The sequence below is a fragment of the Dipteris shenzhenensis genome, chromosome 18, assembly GCF_047967505.1.
Source record: "Dipteris shenzhenensis isolate YYH24624 ecotype China chromosome 18, Dip_SZ_1.0, whole genome shotgun sequence".
Lineage (NCBI taxonomy): Eukaryota > Viridiplantae > Streptophyta > Polypodiopsida > Gleicheniales > Dipteridaceae > Dipteris > Dipteris shenzhenensis.
The window spans coordinates 17,674,450-17,693,783 of NC_141613.1; the positions used below are offsets into that span (position 1 = coordinate 17,674,450).

The window sequence follows — 19,334 nt, forward strand, 5'->3', positions numbered from 1 at the left end:
TGTACACAAAGGCCCTCAGGGCAAGGAGTTTTACAGGTATCTTGTAGAATTCAAGAATTATACAAGATTGGATGCCAAGTGGATGGATGGACATGTTGTCCGATCATCCATAGCTTTTGGATGTTTACAAGGAAGGTTTTCAGTTGAGGTCAACTGAATAGAAGCCGAGGGGATGTCAACACAATGTAAATATCCTAAGTCAAAGTACAGTTGACCATTTATCTGATTATAATGAAAGAGTTCTCATATGTGTTAATTATGGTTAAAGAGTTCTTTTAATGGTCAAAGAATTGACTACGGTCAAAGATACTTGACTCTAGTCAAGTAAGCCTGACTTTGGTCGGGGAGACTTGGTTTATTACCAAGAGGGTTAACTGCGATTAACCAGAGAACTACAAAGCTGATTACGGTCAGAGAGTGTTGACTTCGGTCAACGAGACTTGGCATGCGCCAAGAGGGTTAACTACGGTTAACCAAGATGTGCCAACTTTGGTTGGAGAGTTGTACCAACTTTAGTTAGAGAGACTTGACTATAATTAAGGTGCCTTGACACTTGGTCAAAGCCCCTTAATTACGATCAAGAGCGTTGACTTCGGTCAACTAGAGAATAAATATATATTTTTATATTTGTTGTGTGCACATGTGTTCAGTGGGGACGCCCACCATGACTAGAATTAGTCCACAATGTGTTATTTGCATGCAAAGCGCTAACAATTAATGGGTGCCATGGTGTTGCACTTTAATTAATTGTTGCAAGTACTAGTTTCATCAATGCTTCCATCCTTAGAAGCTCGATCCCTAGGGTACTATGAGAATAGGCAGTTTAGAGGCATAGATGTGGGTCACTCATTATCGAGGGAGCAGTGGTGGATATCATAGATGACTGCGTTGTCAAGACTAACAACAACATTGGCAAGGGAGTTGATAGCACGCTATTATAAGGCTCTAGGACAACATTACAGACTTGCAGGAATAGAGAGATAGTGCAAATCACCAAAGGTCACAGGCCTTGGTGGATCGTGATCACTAATGTGTTGGGGCCTTAGCCCCAATAGGGAGAGAGGACACAAAAGACTCTCAATGTGCTAAGGAACACGAGACAAAAAGAGAGAGAAGCATAACCAATTCCTGCTTGCATTGCTTGAATCCCATGTATATATGAAGATGCATACCCTTTGTGAGAGGCTCATACCCCTTGGCGTCACCACATGTACACACCCTTTGGTACCACCCCCCATACATGGATTCATCCAAGGCTTCTAACTGTACCAAGCGTTGAGCATAAGCATCTTCCTATCCTTCTATTCTTGCAATAGCAGTGCGAAGACTATGTATCTCCAATTCAATGGACAAAATGGCCTCTATCCCATACACTAGTTGGAATGTGTAAACCCAATAGCTAGCTTGTATGTGGTTCTATAAGCCCATAAAACTCCTACCAAGTGCCTATCCCAGTGCCTTTTCTTGGTGTCTACAAGCTTTCCCATTAAATTGCACAACAATCCATTTGTTTTCTCGCCAAGCCATTACATTGGGGATAGTATGGCATGGACATGCTATGATTTATCTTTAGCTTATGCACCACGTCTTCAATTAGTTCATTCCTAAAAGAGGTTCCTCCATCAGTGAGAATTTACAAAGGACAACCAAAGCGTGAAAAATTTTGGTCAAAGAGAAATTTTGCAACTGCTCTTGCCTTGTTGTTGACTATTGCCTTGGCCTCTGCCCACCGAGTCGCATAATATGTGGCCACCAATAAATAATTCTTACCTTCAGATGAGCGAGGGAGTGGTCCCACAAAGTCCAACCTCCACCTCTCAAAAGGTCCATATGGCGGAATACGCTTTAAGGGCATAGGGATCAACTATGGCCTTCCAAACTTCTAGCACAGTACACAACTTCGACACCATTCATATACATCCTTATGGAGGCATGGCCAAAAGTAACCTACATTAAGAAATCTCCTAGCTATGCTCGCTAAAGCAAAATGACCGGAACATTCATGACACATTTTAAGGAATCTCCTAGTTTCTATGGGATGGACCACCCGACAGAGCACCTTATCTTTTTCCAAATTTATACAAAATGTCCTCAACAATAGGGGCAAGCCTTCCTTACCAATCTGTATTTTTCTTATGGAGTTAACTTTTGAGGAAACATGGCTCCTTCCACACATTGTTGAACATCTTGCAGTTCTAGCCATCTAGCATCTACCAAAGAAAGCACCCCCTTATCTTGTAAAACAATGGCTTGAGTAGCTAACTCATCCGACTTTTGATTTTCTTTTATGTTTATATGAAAAAACTTGCAGAATCAAATTGACTACATAGTGCCATAGCCTTTTGATTAAGCTCCTTCAAATGAGGACTTCTTATCTGGTATTGCCCTTGCATTTGCTTTATAATAAGTTAAGAATCTCCTCTTACTTTCAATTCTTTCACTTGACTTTGAAGACAACCCTCCAAACCAAGAATCAAAGCATTATACTCAGCTGCATTATTAGTTGTGATACCTAGAAGCTCTTGTCCTCTTGCCCATACCTTTTGACCTTCAGAATTCATCAAGACCCCGTCCCGGGTCTCCTTGTTGGCATGGACTAAAAGCCCCATCAAAATACAAAACAAAAGTTGGTGGTAGTGTCTCCCTTTCATCCTTAATATCCTCCTTACTTTTATTTTCTTCTCTTAGATCCTCCCATCCTGTGAGCAAATCTGCCACCATAGTGGACCTAGTGGTATGTTCAATGATGACAAAAGAGAAAGAGAACTCTTGAAGCTCTAACAACCATTTTGCAAATCTCCCCCTAGGATTAGGTTTGTGAGCTAGATATGCTAATACGGACTTAGAGGTGAGGAAAAAAAAGGGTTGAGGCAATAAATATGAGCAAAACTTTTTGACTGAAAACACCTAAGAGAGAGCTTGTTGCTCCATTTCTTTATACCTTGTGTCCACCTCTGTAAGCTACCAGCTAGCACAATAGATGGGTTGCATTCTACCCGCCTCTCCTTTCTGTAGCAACACAACACCAATTGAATGCAAGATACACTTCCAACCAACCCATAAACACTCTTGTAGCAATAGTATAGATTGAACATACAAAAGTAAACCATAATCATGAACCACTCCCAAAAGAAGATGGCAACAAACATTGAGCCCCATAGCAGAACACATATAGCTGCCAGCATTAACCACAACAACACCAAAAATATTAAAGAAATAAGTTGCACAAATCCAGCAAACAAATGCTAGTAGCAGCAACAGCAATCAACAAAAATATTCCCAATAGAGACATTCCAACCACGAAATCCACAAAAATGGGCAACAACCTTTTGTAGTAGTTTCTTTACATATTGCCTAACTAGCAATTGTCATATTAACGAGTAAAGTATGCTAAGGGGCTTCCCATTCTAAGTAGTAGATAGATGTAGGGGGGGCATCAAGGAGATGATAAACAATCCCCAACTCCAAGATCAAGTCTCTCAAGCTATAAACACATTGGGGGGTCTTGGCAATCTTTGCACATCCCAAACATTCACCCTTGATCTCTTTGTAGCATGAAAGTAAGCAAGCTTCAAAACAATCAACCTTTGGATATGCAAGATGAAGAGCAAATCAACAATCCATGCATCAACAAGAGTAGATGAAGAAAGTTAGTCACAGGAGATCTTTGTATGGTTTGCATTAGGTGCATGAAGGTTGTGCTGCACCAAGATGGTCTAATCATAATGCCCTTCTCATACTAGGAATAGATTGCATATAACATCCAAGGAGAACACTAGTCAAATTATAATCATAAAGAGACATTCCATTCAATACCAGCCTCATCCAATAGAAAAGGATAACAACTCACCAACTTCATGTACAATTGAAGGACCTTACTTTTGCTGTGGATCTCAAAGGAGCTACAAAACAACCATCTCAAAGTTCTTTGTAATTGTCTAAAGTGACTCATAATAACAACCTAAACCCTTTATTGGAATGATTGAGAAAGGCTTACTATAATGTCTTTTAAAGAAACTAGAGTTTGCTAAGAATCTAGGAGCCAAGCTATCTAAACCTTGGTTAATGTTTAAAGATGGGAACAATAGAACTTCTAATTGCCATGACCCAAAATTGAGAGACTTCGTTAACCATGAGTGGGGGCATGTTGTTACACTTAATATTAAGATCATTAATATAATGAAGATTTGAGGAGGGAAGTAGATAAAGGCCTTGGACATATCCCAAGAAGAAAACATGAATGTGTAGGTGCTTTGCTGGGAGCAACAAGCTAAGATCATATCTAGAATTGAATATGCCTTCTTAAACTATACTGAATGAAAATTCCTCTACTTTACCACCCTTGTTTTTAAAAATCTTAGTAGTACAAAAGAACAAGAAGGGGAAAAAAATGTTATTTCAATTTTCAACTCAAATCAAAGCTAAAATTGAATGGTTGACATCCCCCCCCCCCCCCACACACACACATCCCTTTGGATAAGTTAGCTTTCTCCAAGGAGAATGGAGTACAAAAAGAGAAATGCTCACATGGGTTATATAAAAAAGTGGACAAAAGAAGGAAAAATATTGTACATCCATGGATATTTAAATGTTCTTAGCACCCTTACTAGACTACACAAACAACAAAGGAAGACCATAGCATTTGAACGCATAGTAAGGTTCTAACCATCAAGAAACATTCCGCAGTGTCACCCAATAGTGAAGGGTAACAACTCACAGACTTCATATACCAGTAAGGGACCTGACTTTTGTTGTGGTGCTCCAAGGATCTACAAAACGAGCCTCTCAAAGTACTTCTTAACTGTTTGAAGCAATGCATAACAACCTAAACAAAGGCTTATGTGCCGGTACAAGATATACAAAGCACCCATTAATGAATCAAAACGTGCATGTGGCTTTACTATAGCAAACAGAAAATAGTTCTAAAGTACGTCAAGAGAAGCTAGTTGTTTACCTGCCATCCATTTCAGAAAGTTGTAGAACTTTAAGAACTAAGGAAATGACACTGAAACAATGATGATTTGAAAAAGGTGCCAAAGGTGTAGAAGGGAAAAAAGGGGGGATGAACCGCTCAAGAATGCTCACAGGATTCCTTCTCATTACAGTTCACAAAAGCCATGTCAAGCAAAAAATTAGACCCCAAGTCATGCTAGTGATGCCTATGCATCACAAGAGAGGGAAAGGCTAATGTTTCAAGGTAGGGAGTTGGGTGCAAGGAAGAAAGCCATGAGCATGAATGAGAGAAGGAATGTCTTCAACTTATCAAGGTAGGCATGCGATTACAATAGACAACTAGGAAGATGGAATTGAGCAGTTGCTAAAGCTTAAAGCCTTACAGAGAAAGGCCATGCTGTGACTAATCGAAGGGCAGAATGAGAAATGCTAAGGATGAGAGAGGGGGGGAGGTCGGAGTAGAGAACTAAGCCATAATCAAGGTTGTATCTATAGAAAAGGGGGGAAAGACCTACAAGTCCTCCATCCAAGTGGCTTCTCTTTCACCTACTCTCCTGCATCCTCTTAAATACTGTGCTAGACTTTTGGAAAATCCAACATCCCCTTCCCTCTTTTTATACACATGCTCATCAAGGCTCAAAAGATCCTACAAGTCTAATTCTCCCCTTATTTTTTGAAAATTTCTTTCGCATATTTTTTGTCCACTACCTTGTTCGTGGGATTATATAATTACAAGGTTTCATACTATCATTACATGCATCCTCCCCCATTACCAAGTTCCACTCCTAGTAAGTTTTATATGTTTCCTTGAGCATAAAGTATTTCTCCTTAATATAGTCCTTTATTTTCAATTAACCTAGGTGAGGATTTTGTAATACGTCCTCCTTGGAGAAAGCTCCCTTATCCAAAGGGATGTATGTTTGTGTGTGTGTGTGTGTGTGTGTGAGAGAGAGAGAGAGAGAGAGAGAGAGAGAGAGAGAGAGAGAGAGAGAGAGAGAGAGGTGGGGGGTGTATGAAGATATATGCTTAATGTCTAAAAGATTATAGCAAAAGCAATTAACAAGGTAGACAAGATAGAGGGATGTAGGACTTGAGTCTTGCTTCAAGGCAAAGGTACTAGTCATAAAATTTAATAGGGTCCCATCTAAAAACAAGTACAAACAAAGTGAGATGGTACTTTTGTAAGGTTGTGAACGTACATGCTTTCATGCATAAAAAATGGGATACCAATCTCCATCACAACACATGTAACAAACAGAGCATTAATTGATTGTTGACTTAACCCTACAAATAGGTCTATAGACATTATAAGAAAACCTTAAACTCACTAGCTTTCTTATTGCTTGAGGTGCGTATCTTTGTTATCAATGTCATTTTTCTTATTATATTAGATGAGAATTAACGTGAGCTAAGGGAAAGGAATACATAGCCTTCAAGGATTTTTAGAGTTTGTCCTAACCTTGATGTCATTTCTTTAAGCCTTGAAGGTACACCCATCAGGGGTCCCTTGGTGAGGGCGACGTACATTGATGTACACTTGAGAGGTTAGTATGAACGTCTTGTGCTTGTTCTTGGTGTGGTTTCATATAAATATCTCTACCCCCATGCCTAAAAATGTAGTTTGCTCTTCTCTTGGGGGCCTATACATATGTAATGATGTACACTTGAGGGGTTAGTATGAACGTCTTGTGCTTGTTCTTGGTGCGGTTTCATATAAATATCTCTACCCCCATGCCTAAAAATGTAGTTTGCTCTTCTCTTGGGGGCCTATACATATGTAATGACAGTGGGCAGAGGCAATGATAAGATGTGTTGGTGAGTGAAAAGAATTGTTGCCTTTTCCAAAAAGCCTAATGGCTACCATAGACTTGTTTTCTTATTAGATCATGCTTTGAATCCTTACCTTGTCACTTTGGTCGAACCATTCTACCAACCATGTGATGCATCATTGATTTGAGGATTACTTCACACCATTCATTTGGATTTTTGAAACATTGTTGAGTTTCAAACTAAGTACCGGGCATAATATTACAATACACACATCTATAATTTATATTTTTTACAAAAAAGAAAGCAAATGATTTTTTTTGCGTTTAAACAACATGATAAGCTAGACCATCCCACTCCCCCCCCCCAAAAAAAAAGAAAAGAAGAGTTTTACCATCCATATGACTTACACTTTGCATGAGTACATGGGTAGAGCAGCCTATATTTACAATATGGTGGGTTTGACCCAATTCCCATGCCCACCCAACCTAGTTGGTGAATGTCCAATTTTGGGTTTCGTTAGAGATTGGCAAGCCAACCCAATTTTGGTTACACTATTTGTTTTATTAGGGTTATACTCCCCCCTTTGGAGGTAAGGAGGCATAGCCTCCGACTCGACTTCTTGTTTGGGTAGATGCAGGTGGTTGGATTAAGTCATGGATGGCCATGATATGTTGCATGGAGAAGTTGAAAACTCAATGTTTGTGGGGATGAAAGTATGGGATTCTAAATGAGGGAGTGAGATGGGTTAACGAAATTGAGGTTAAGGGTGATTACACATTGAATGCCACCTAGCGGGCTGCGGTGAGCTGGAGCAATGGTGGACGATAAAATATAATCCGCTTACACACTACTGGAGATGATTTCATAGACTATGCCAAGGTGGAGTCCAAGTCCTGCCAGAATGTAGCCTTTGTGCCGGCAGGAAAGCTTGGTTGCCCAAGTGTGGGCGCTCAAGCTATAGCCAATGGCTATATTTCATGCTCTTAGATGGAGTGCTACAAATGAAGAGAGCAAGATTCACGGATTGCCAGTTGACTTTCATGTAGAAAAATGATCCACTTCACAAAAGCTTTTGTGGATCTCAAAGCAAGCCATAACCTGATCTCAGAGGAAGTATGCAACTAGCTGAAGCCTGTATGAGCTATAGTCACTGCTGCACACTGGCAATTGGATATATGGAGGTGGAAGTCTCAGTGAGTAACCATAGTGTGTCAAGCCACTTCTATGTGATGCAATGCTCAGTGAGAAGCATCTTCCGAATCAGTATTAGGGAGGCGGCAGCAACTGGGGAGGCTTCCTAAGAGGAGAAAAACGTGGGCAGTTGAGGTAGACTAACGCCCAAACTGCCTGAGCTGCTGACGCTCTACAGGCAGGCGACAAAGGAGCATCCAAGAGGAGGTGAACGCAATGACAAAGAAATGCAATAGACGAGATCGTCGAGGGAATCGAGGTCATGAGGTGGGCGAACGCACAAACCATGGCGGTGCGCGGGATGCGGAGCGGAGTGAGGTGGCAGTGCGCGGGAGGGAGTGGGTCTGGGGCTTGGCGACAAGATGAGAAGCATGTCGGCTGAACGGCAGCAATGCAGGGCATTTATGGACTCCCGTGATCCTCAACCAAAACACTTTATAGTATCTTTCTCTCTCTCTCCATACACATCAACTCTCAAGCAATTCACAGGGAAGCTTGCACAGCATAAGCTCCTGCAGATTTCTGGGTCACAACAGCAACAGATTAAACAAGAAGTAGCTCTACCTTTTCGCGAGATTCTGCTTCACCCTGCACGGAAATGGTCCTCTATAGTCTTCTGGGAGGATAGCAGCATTCATTTGTGAGTGTTGTGGGTACTCAAATTTCTGCTCCAATCCACCCAAATGGCAAGAAAAACTTCGGCGGGTAGAGCGGCAAGACGAGGACACAGGCAGGGAGACGTTGATATCTTGTAGAGCCTTGCCGCGTGGCTTGCCTTTTCCAACCGCCTTTGACTCCCCTTGTTCGTGCGCCTGTCTTTTGCCTTGCTCTTACTTTGCTTCTTTTACTGTTTGCATCACCAATTATCTTCGCTTACCTGGCTCACATCAGTGTGCCATCGTCGCTTTCTCTGTTGTGGTTCATCCCCTTGTTCTGGTGTGTATGCCCATGCTTGTGGCTTGCATGTTCGGTCCATCTTGTCAGCCCGTGAGTTGGGTTTCTTTCGTCGAGCGTATTAACCGCCAGTGTGTGGTTGTTTTACAGGTTATTTTCTTAGCGCTAGTAGAAGCAGCCGTGAACTTGCGATGGCGCATCTGCAAGGGGTCGTATACGATTATGTCATGCCAGATGAGTTCGATTTTGTGGATTTCGAAGACGAAGTTGATGTGTTTCAAGATCAAGATCAAATAAGGGAAGACCACTTTGATTCAGACTCTGACGATGATTTTGACGTGGTTTGTCCTCACATTTACTTCTTCCTCATGCGTGCTTTGTGCATGCTCTGACCCTCGCTTACCCTCTCTCTATGACAGGGAGGATTGTAGAAAAACACATTGTCTTAATTAATATGTGAATCAAGCAGTCTGTATGCATTTCCCACGATCACCATGTTGGGTTGAGAGTCTGAGATTTAGTTGGATGTCAATTTCCTGATGAATCTTGAGAGAGCGCTGGAGTTGTTTTCCTCTGTTGGGAACGAGTTTCATGGCATGATTTTTGCATGGTGCTGTCGGCCATATGTAGAGTGTCCAAATTGGGCAATCTTCGTAGTTGTAACTTAAGGTTTAAAGGATATTCATTTCAATGGGAAGGAGGAAGCTTTTTGGCTCTTGATCACCATGTGGGGTGTTGTTAGCTTATACAGATGCAACTTGCCATACCAAAAGCTCTTGATCACCATGTGGGGTGTTGTTAGCTTATACAGATGCAACTTGCCATGCAGGTAAGCAAGATGTCAGATACATCTGCAGCACAAGCAAGGCGAGGGAAGGATGTTCAGGGTATTCCTTGGGATAGACTACAGTTCACACGGGAACAGTACCGGCAAAACAGATTACAGCAGTACAAAAACTATGAGAACTTGAACTGGTCACGTGAAGAACTAGAAAAAGTGAGCTTTTTGCCAAACAATTTCGAGTTGGATGAACAATGCGAGCTCTGTGGCCTTTTTTGCTTCCGTTTCATTTTGCACCACTTTTTGATCGTATTTTGTATTTAATAATGCAGGAATCTTTGCAAGTAAGAAAAGAAGGCAAGTTTTACGAGTTTAGGCATAACACAAGATCGGTGAAATGCTCGGTTGTACACTTCCAGGTATGCTCATAGCAGTTGAAGTGAACATTTAGACCGTGTTGAGTTGTCAGCTCAATTTGACTGCTGTTTGCAGCATACGAGATTGTTATTTTCAACGATTGGTTGTTCTTTCAACCTTTTTAGCAATATGTTTGAGTTCACTTTCATGAGTGACCGTTGAGGTGTCAATACCCCCATTCAGACAGCTCGGGCTTCTTGCTTTTTTCCTTACTTTCTTGGTGGCTGCCATGGCATTGAGAATCCTTGGAATCTTTTACATTGGAAATCTTTTGATCCACATTGTTGTCGTATGCCTTTCCTTTATTTTCATTCTTGTCTTCTGGGGGTGGATATGCATCCATGTCCCTTTCCTTTCATCTCAACATTCCCTATGTGAAATCCTTGTGAGTGTTTATCTGGTTGTTGGCTCATGGTAATGGTTTATATTGTTTTTCAATGGGGGTTAATCCGGTTATTGGCTTATGTTAACGGTTTATATTGCTTTTGTTGCGAATCCAATGGGGTTAAAAAAATTTCATTATTTCCTGTGAACAAGAATACCAAGCAAACCCTGGCCGGCTTGCATCTAGTTTGGATGTGAGACGGCCTAGAAAGATAATCCTAGGGTCTAAGGATGGTAGAGCTCTTACGTGAAAGACCAGGTAATTGTAGCGAAAAGGGCTGAGGCTGTATAATTGGTTTGGTCAGCTAATATTTGCGGCATCAAGACTAGTTTGCAACGACTTACTATTGCGATTATAATGTAATGAAGGGCAAAAAGGGGCCAAGTTAGAGGTCCTTTAGGTGGAAAATGTGGAAGGACTATATAAGTCTCCATCCACTCCCTACTATGTACCTTTTGATGTGACATTTAATCCTATCTACTACCTCCTCCTTCCTCCTACGTGCTGCCTATTCTCTCTCCCAATCTCCCCCTTTCTCCAAATCTGTCCCTACCCCTTTTCTACATTGGTATCAGAGCTCCGACCCTGGCACCATTGCTTCACCATATTGTTTAAAAAAAAGTGTGGCTGCTACGAACGATTTGACAGTGGACATCCTGCTTAACAAGTTAGTGTGCCGGTGAATCGCCATAGCCAGAAGGGTTGCCATAACCTACAATGCAGGAAGCTACATCAGTGTTTCGAAGCTGCTAGTGAGCGTCCAAATCAAGCGCTAAGGCAACACCACTTGCAAATCCCCTCGATCTATCCACAAGACCCAAAATCCTTGCAACTTGTCCACAACAACTCGAAGTAATCCGCCATGGCCGACAATGTTTGACTCGTAAAAATTACTCGCTGCTTATAGCTGCTTGAATGCGAACACTTGCGCTGCGGAGCGCTCCAAACACTATTTTTGGAAGGCAAGCGCACCAATGGCTCGACCATCTCTCCGACCATCTTTTCGTCCCTGCACCTCGCCTCTCCGTTGCCATACTCCCCTTGTCTTCTCTGTCACTCCAGCGCCCCTTCTCCCTTCGTCACTCCGGCGCCCCTACGCCTTCACCTTGCTCCGTCTGGCCGGCATGCTTCCACCGCCCTCTTGCTACGTCGTCGCCGCCTGTCATGCCTGCAACGCAACCACAAAAACCTTAGTCTTTCCTAAGGTTTAGGTAGCCAGGGTTAGGGTGGTTGGTTAGTTACTTGGGTTGGGTTGGGTTAGTTTGGTTAGGTTGGTCAAGTTAGGTCACGTTAACTAGGTTGGGTTAGTTGGTCAGTTAGGTTAACCTAACTAGGGTTAAATGGTCAAGTTAGGTTACCTTAGATCAATGTCCTAACTGTCTTGCCAGCCTTTAGGTTAGGAGTCCTAAGTGTCGTAGGTGACTTAGGGGACCTCCCCTCCCAAAAAAAAAAGAACGTTATCTTTTCAGCCTTTTTTTAGGGGCCTTTCACAGCCCGTTTGGAGCCATTTTGGCTCCGTTTCGAAGCTTCTTTGATGACCTTTCTTTTGAGCCTCTCCATCGACTTTTTCGTGTTTTCCACACACTATCTTAGGTACTCATACAGCAGGGATTTGCTCTCCATTTCTCTTTGTCTACATTCGAGCTTATATCTCCAGGACCGGTGCCACCGAAGCGTGCTCCTCGTGATATATTGCACGACAGTGATGAGGTTGCTCAATATGAGCAAGTGCCTGCCACAGTGGTTGCATCCACTGGTGATACAGAGGTTGCTTCCACTCAGCCTCTCTCATGCATCTTGGGAAGCGCAAGCAGCGTAGACACAGTTTTTGGATGCCCTTTCCTCTATGCTCTAGGGTGCTTTCTGCCAGATAGGATAGGAGTTCAACGAGTAGCTTACCACAGCCATGGCTATGCAGGATACGGCTCTTGCCCAGAGGGGACAGCAGATTGGTCAACAGATCACATCTGCCATTGCTATGCAGGATAAGGGTAAGCAGCCCGCACCCCAGCAAGGGGACCATTCAGATAGTTAGGATGTTTTGTCTTCTCCACGCCAGGGTTTTATGGCAAATGCCTGTCGTGCCTATGAGCATTAGTCTTTTGGACCATTGCATGTACTTTAGCATGGGGATTATCTTGACTTAGATGATGCATTTTCTGTGCCACAGAGCACCTTCTTGTAGGATGTCAGGCCATCTTTTGGCTCTCAGCTTTCTGTATCTATGCAGGCTGAGCCGTCTTTTTTGGGCCGACCCGTTGGTGTGCATTCGGTTAGTGCTCCTTTCACCGCACCAGCGAGTATGCTTGGAGCTGGCTTGGGTTTATATGGCAGCCCACACCCTTGGGAGAGAGGTCAGTCCTCTTCTCAGTCCCCTTTGGTATGTCATCATTACGGAGAGATGCATTTGGCAGAGAGACCCAGTCCGGGGTTCATGCACCTATCGCTCCGCCAGCGAGCACATATAGCCAGACGTAGCCAGTGCATCAGATGGCAGCAGCTTCTACGTAGCAGGGGTGTGCATCCGGCTAGTGCTCCTTTCACTGCACCAGCGAGTATGCCTGGAGCTGGCTTGGGTTTATATGGCAGTCTACACCCCTGGGAGAGAGGTTAGTCCTCTTCTCAGCCCTTTGGTATGCCATCATTACGGAGAGATGCATTTGGCAGAGAGACCCAGTCCGGGGTTTATGCACCTATCGCTCCGCCAGCGAGCACATATAGCCAGACGCAGCCAGTGCATCAGATGGTAGCAGCTTCTACGCAGCAGGGGGTTGGTGGTGGGCAGCAAGCCACTTTTGATGACATGTTGGCAGATTCTTTGCGTTCATATAAGGCCTACCTAAGGCCATCAAACTTGGGATGCCCTTCTCCGATTATGGGAACCTCAAGCGTGATGATGCATGTACTTATGGAGGTTACACACACAAGAATTATGCAACCAAAGATATCAAGGACAAACTCACAGTGCATAAGTTTAAAGGGGACACTCGCACTCCCAATGAGTTGGAGGAGTGGCTCACGAAGCTGGAATACTATTTCTGCTTCTACCCCAAGTCTGAGGAGGAGTGCATCATTTTTGAAGGTATGCATATGCAGGACTATGCCCACACATGGTGGCGATACATGAGGGATTCGCCTCAGAGACCAACCACTTGGAGGGGTTTCAAAGAATTGATGGTCACTACATTTGTATCCCCACTTGTCTTGGATCAATACTTGGCTGAATTTTATGCCTTGTCACAGACCGGTACAGTCCAAGAGTACTTGCAGCGCTTTTGGAGGCTTTCCCTATTTGTGTAGGACGTATCTGAAAAAGGAAAGCTGTTGCTTTTCATTCATGGGTTAAGTCCTCTCGCTGTAGATGTGAAGGCACATAACCCTCAAACAATTGAGTGTGCAGCCCCAATTGGTAGAGGTATTTGAGCCCAAATACGCCAACAAATATAAGACGACAACGGGCAAAGAAGAAACCTAAGGTGAATGATTGGAATGAAGGAAAATCAGCAGCAACACCATTTCCAAGGTTTCCCACAATTACAGGCATGAAGATGCCATATGCTAAGCCATACAGGTCATTTGATGCTAAGCCAGGTGCTAAGCCAAGTGTTGGGATTGAAAAATCAGAATTTAAACAACACACCCAGGGCCATTATGGACAGTAGAAAGAGGGCAAACTTATACTTTAAGTGTGGTGAGAAGTGGACTCCTGAGCATCGGGAAGTTTGCAAAATGCATAACAGTGGTACTACAAAACTCAGCATGATTATTGAGATATCGGATGATGAGGATTTGATGGATGCTTCCGAGACTTTGGATGCCACTCATGATGATTCAGAGGGTGCACAAATCGTGGAAGAAGCTCCAGATGTTGGAGCCACGAAGGGGGTTGATTTCCCTTTTGACCCCGGTGGTGCTAATGAACATAATATGCATGGTATACATTCCGATGACACTCAGCCCATATGTAACATGCGAGGCTGTTGGCCTAAAGTCTTTCATGTGGAGCATCAGGTTGCTATCCCTTTTCTTGCGTGAGAGGATACAAATGGCAATGCTCCTATGGACGAAGAGGAGATCTATTGGGATGCGCAGCAAGCTATTTATGCTATCTCTTCTCATGCCTTGATGGGTGCCAAAAGTGCTGAAACTATCAGATTGAAAGGACAAATTAATGGCAGGATTGTTCACATGCTTGAGGACAGCTGTAGCACTCATAGTTTCATCAATTCTAAGACCTTACAGAAGGTGGGACTGATTGCTACTGAGATTGATCATGGGCTGAGAGCAGAGGTGGCAAATGGATAGCATTTGATCAGTAAATTTTGTTGCCAAGATGCAAGGATCAAGCTCTCTGAGAATTATGAATTTCCTGGGGATCTCTTGGCATTGGATATGGGCCCAATAGATGTTGTCTTGGGCTGCAATTGGCTGAAATCTTTGGGTAAAACTAGCATGGATTTAAATGCCCTATCAGTAAGCTTTGTCCACAAGGGTAGAACTGTAGCATTGCATGGCATTGCCACTCCTAAATTGCAGGTCATTTCAGCAAGGCAGTTAGCCAGAGAGCTCAGGAAGGAGCATGCCCTCTACGCATTGAATGTGTCAGTATCTCAGGGGGTAGGATACCCCATGTTGAGGATTGTGATATGCAGCAGTTGCTATCAAAGTTTGCTGATGTATTTGCTGATATGCCATCCCAATTGCCTCCCAAGAGGGATGTGGATCATGCCAATGTTCTAGAGCCTGGCAGTAAGCCCATAAACAAAGCCCCATATCGTCTCTCTAAGGTTGAGTGGGAGGAAGTGGCAGTACATGTGTGGGAATTGCTTGAGAAGAACTTCATCCCTCATAGCAGTTCTCCTTTTGCCTCTCCGGTGCTTCTGGGGAGAAAGAAGGATGGATCATACCGCATGTGCATTGATTATAGGGATCTAAATAAGGCCACTATCAAGAACATGTTCAGGATAGTTGACATGTTGGATGAACTTAAGGATGCTCATTTTTTCACGAAGATAGATTTGAGGTCTGGTTACCTTCAAATTAGGGTAAAAGGAGACGAGCACAAGACGGCCTTCTGCACAGAATGGGGCTTGTATGAATTCAAGGTGATGCCTTTTGGATTGACTAATGCACCGGCCACCTTCCAGGCACTAATGAACAAGATATTGCAGTCACTTCTTTTCAGATTCGTGCTGGTTTTCTTTGATGATATCCTCATTTACAGCAAGGATAGACAAGAGCACATTGAGCATGTGAAGCAAGTGCTAGAAATTTTAAGGATGCATCAGCTTTATGCAAAGGCCAGCAAATGCACTTTTATGGCAAAGGAGGTTGAGTACCTGGGGCATATTGTGCAACAGGACTGCTTCTAACTAACAGTAAACACTACTAAGTTTAGTCGAATTTGCAGGAAAGTTAAGTAGTGTAGTACCTTGTGTTTAGGAAAAGGGTAGGAGAGGAAGATCATAGGATGGATCTTCAACAGAGACTTGTGAGGGGCTGCACAAGGACAGGAGGAAGTCAATCCTTTTTAGAATTCAGCTGAGTATTGAACTCTTGCTGTATATTCTGTTTCAGTAATGAAGTACAAGTCATGAATGAATATGCCAAGTACAACTAGAGCCCTTGTATAGGTATGGCTCGGGGAAGTACAAAGCAGTATTGCTTATGGGATTACCTCCTAGGATGTCACGTGGCAACTTATGGTATCCCCTAAAGAAAGGGAAAAAAAAACACCTACAAGCCAATAAAGGCCTTTCCACTAACTTTAGCCTAGGTTTAGCCTAAGTAAAAAGTAACCCACTGTTACAATCCTCCCTCCTCAAATAGAAATTTGTCCTCAAATTTGAAAAGGCTGTAACCTGGACACACAGTGCTCCTTGTAAACCTGAATAGCTCGATTCTGGTCATATCAGCTGAACAATGAAGTTTCTCAGTCAAATACCTCCGTGTAGGCATGCTGATCTGTAATAATATTCCCAAGAAATCAAGCAACCGGGTGGAAGAGCTAAGCTGTCCAATATAACAGATCTGATCATATAATCCAGTGAGAGACATGCTGATCTGAGAAAGGATAGTGAATGCTGGCTGCAACATGTCCATATATGCCATATAGCAAGAGAAAATCAGATCTGCTCATAAAGATGCAATTTTGGCCATAGAATTCAGCTAAGCAATTGAGGGTACTGCTCCACAATTGTGGATGGCTGCCAAGAAGACTCCTCATCAGGTAGACCTCTCCATTTGATAAGATATTCCATGTAGGACTTGTTCCTCAACACATGATCTCTAAATCCAAGGATCTTTTCAGGTATATACTCAATCTGGCTCTCTTCATCCACAGGAGGTAGCTCTTCCATAACTTGCTCCTTAGGCCCCAAATACTTCTTGAGAAGTGATACATGGAATACTTTGTGTATTCTAGAGGATGATGGAAGCTCCAACTCATAAGCCAATTCCCCAACTTTCCTCAAAACCTTGTAAGGTCCATAATACCTATGAGCAAGTTTAACATTGGTATTACCTTTCAAAGAAGCATGCCTGGACTTATGTAATTTGACAAACACGTAATCCCCTTCTTCAAAATAAAGATCTCTTCTATGCGCATCAACATAATCCTTCATCCTTGCTTGGGCCCTTACCATATTATCTTTACATTGCTGTAATAGAGCAGTCATGTGAGCCAAATCATCTTTGGCTTGTTGGTTGGTCAATGCTTGATCAATAATGGTTGATGGAACATGAGCTTTACAGCCAAGCATGGCTTCAAAAGGGCTCATACCAATTGAAGTGTGCTTGGTGGTATTATAACAAAACTCAGCTAGATGCAACCATTGGTCCTAGGATGCTTGGGTCTCAAAGCAAAAATGCCTTAGATACTCTTCCAACCAGCGGTTAACCCTCTCTGTTTGTCCATCAGTTTGAGGGTGATTTGTTGTACTTGGGGTAAGAAGTGTTTCCATAGAACTGAACAACTCTTGCCAAAAATGCCCCATGAACTTAGCATCACGATCACTCACAATTTCCCGAGGGAGTCCATGTAATTTAAACACATTCTCCATGAATTGCTTAGCCACCTTGGAAGCTGTAAATTGTCTTAGTAGGAATGAAGTGGACAGCTTTAGTAAGTCTATCAATAACCACAAAGATGCTGTTCCAACCCTTAGAGGTCACTGGTAGACCTGTAATAAAGTCCATGCTGATATGTGTCCATTTACCTTGAGGTATAGGAAGAGGTTGTAGTAGACCAGCTGGTCTCAGATTCAACTCCCTGTTTTGTTGACAGGGCTTACAGCTTTGTACATAAGCAAGAACATCCTTCCAAAGCCCCTTCCAGTAAAAACTCTGTTTTACCTTATCATACGTCTTGTTGAGGCCTATATGTCCAGCCATAGGAGATGAGTGAAATTCCTGCAAGATTAGCAGCTTATAGGAGGAAGTTTCAGTAAGAAATATTCTATCATTATATCACAAGAACCCATTGTGCAACTTGAAATTGGGATATTGCTGACAGTCAAGATCTTGCAAGTATTGGAACATAGCAGCTGCTTGAGGATCATTGAGATACTCTTCTTGAATGCCATGGATCCAATCTTTATAAACCTCAGTAATAGATGATAAAGTACAAGCCCATATCCTGGAAAGAGAATCTGCCACAATATTTTCTTTGCCCATCTTGTAATCTATGTCAAAGTCATAGTTTTGCACAATAAATAGCCATCTCCTTTGCTTGGGTGATTTGAGAAGACTGAGATAGAAAATATTTGAGAGTCTTATGATCAGTCTTGACCTTGAAATGGCTACCATAAATGTAGTGGTGCCACTTTTTGATTGCATGAAGTATTGCCAACATCTCTTGGTCATAAATGTGAAAACTTGACTCCTTGTCATCCAATTTTCGACTTTCAAAGGCAATAACTCCATGACTCTGTTTTAGGACAACTCCAATGCCCCTTCCACTAGCATCAGCCTCAATTATAAAAGGTTGAGAGAAATCAGGACATACCAAGATAGGCGCTGAAGTTAATACCTCCTTTGTTGGGGTAAAGGCACATTGCCACCCTTTAAAATGTTACGACCGCTATGACTGTCTAAAGACAGTCATAGGTGAATACCTAATCCTAATAAAACCTTTGAGTTTGTGGTGTGGCTCAACACATTCTTACACACCCACACTCCTTGTGTCTCTCTCTCCTACTGTTCCACTCCCCCCTTTCCCTCACAAGTGGTATCAGAGCCACCCTCTCCCTCTCACTCCGGTCTACCCATCCCCTCTCTTCCAGTGTTTCCCTCGGGCTCCGTGCCCCTCGTCTTCGGGTAGCTTTGCTGCTCGATTCCTGTCTCTCTCTCGATTCTCAGCTCGTGGCGGCATTTCCATCGCGGGGTGTTTCACCTTTCGGTGTAGGCAGCAGCGAGCACGCACGTGTGCTTCAGGGCGGCAGCAGCAAGCAGGGCGAGCTCTTTCAGCTCACAATCGCTGCTCAAAGCAGTAGCAGCCGCGCGCAGCAGGTGCGCGACCAGCCATAGCTGCAGCAGCAGCTAGCTGCTGCTAGCTGCTACCAGCAGCCGGCTGCAGCCAGGCGGCCGCAGCCAGCCATGCGGCCGCAGCCAGCCAGGCAGCCGCAGCCAGCGGCTGCAGCCAGCCGACCGGCTGCAAGGCAGCGACCAGCCGGCTGCAAGGCAGCAGCCGACCGGCTGCAAGGCAGCGACCAGCCGGCTGCAAGGCAGCAGCCGACCAGCCGGTCGCGATCAGCGCGACCAGCCAAGCAGCCAGTCGGTTGCAGGGCGACCAGCCACACGCCCGCCAACCAGTCCCGCCACAGCCCGCAATCAGACAGCGACGGCTGCAACAGCAACCGTACGGTGATTGCCCAGCAGCATCCTCGGAAGAGAAATCAGGTACAGGGTATAGCAGGTACCCTGCGCAGGTACCTTGCGCAGGTA

The 19,334-nt window shown here is 43.6% G+C and overlaps 1 protein-coding gene across 4 annotated transcripts in view; it reads left to right on the forward strand.

Moving 5' to 3' along the window:
• The first annotated feature begins 8,297 nt into the window (after nucleotides 1-8,297).
• LOC147890886 (putative WD repeat-containing protein C2A9.03) overlaps nucleotides 8,298-19,334 on the forward strand; it is a 29,198-nt gene continuing 18,161 nt past the window's right edge. Inside the window, exons 1-4 of one of the 4 annotated variants that reach the window (XM_087389288.1) lie at nucleotides 8,298-8,716; nucleotides 8,959-9,149; nucleotides 9,638-9,805; nucleotides 9,922-10,008. In XM_087389288.1, the coding sequence (XP_087245414.1) occupies nucleotides 9,000-9,149; nucleotides 9,638-9,805; nucleotides 9,922-10,008 (405 nt within the window). In that variant the 5' untranslated portion in view covers nucleotides 8,298-8,716; nucleotides 8,959-8,999. Of the gene's footprint in view, nucleotides 8,717-8,747; nucleotides 8,851-8,958; nucleotides 9,150-9,637; nucleotides 9,806-9,921; nucleotides 10,009-19,334 lie in introns of those variants that run through there. The other 3 variants (XM_087389289.1, XM_087389291.1, XM_087389290.1) reach the window with 3 other exon arrangements.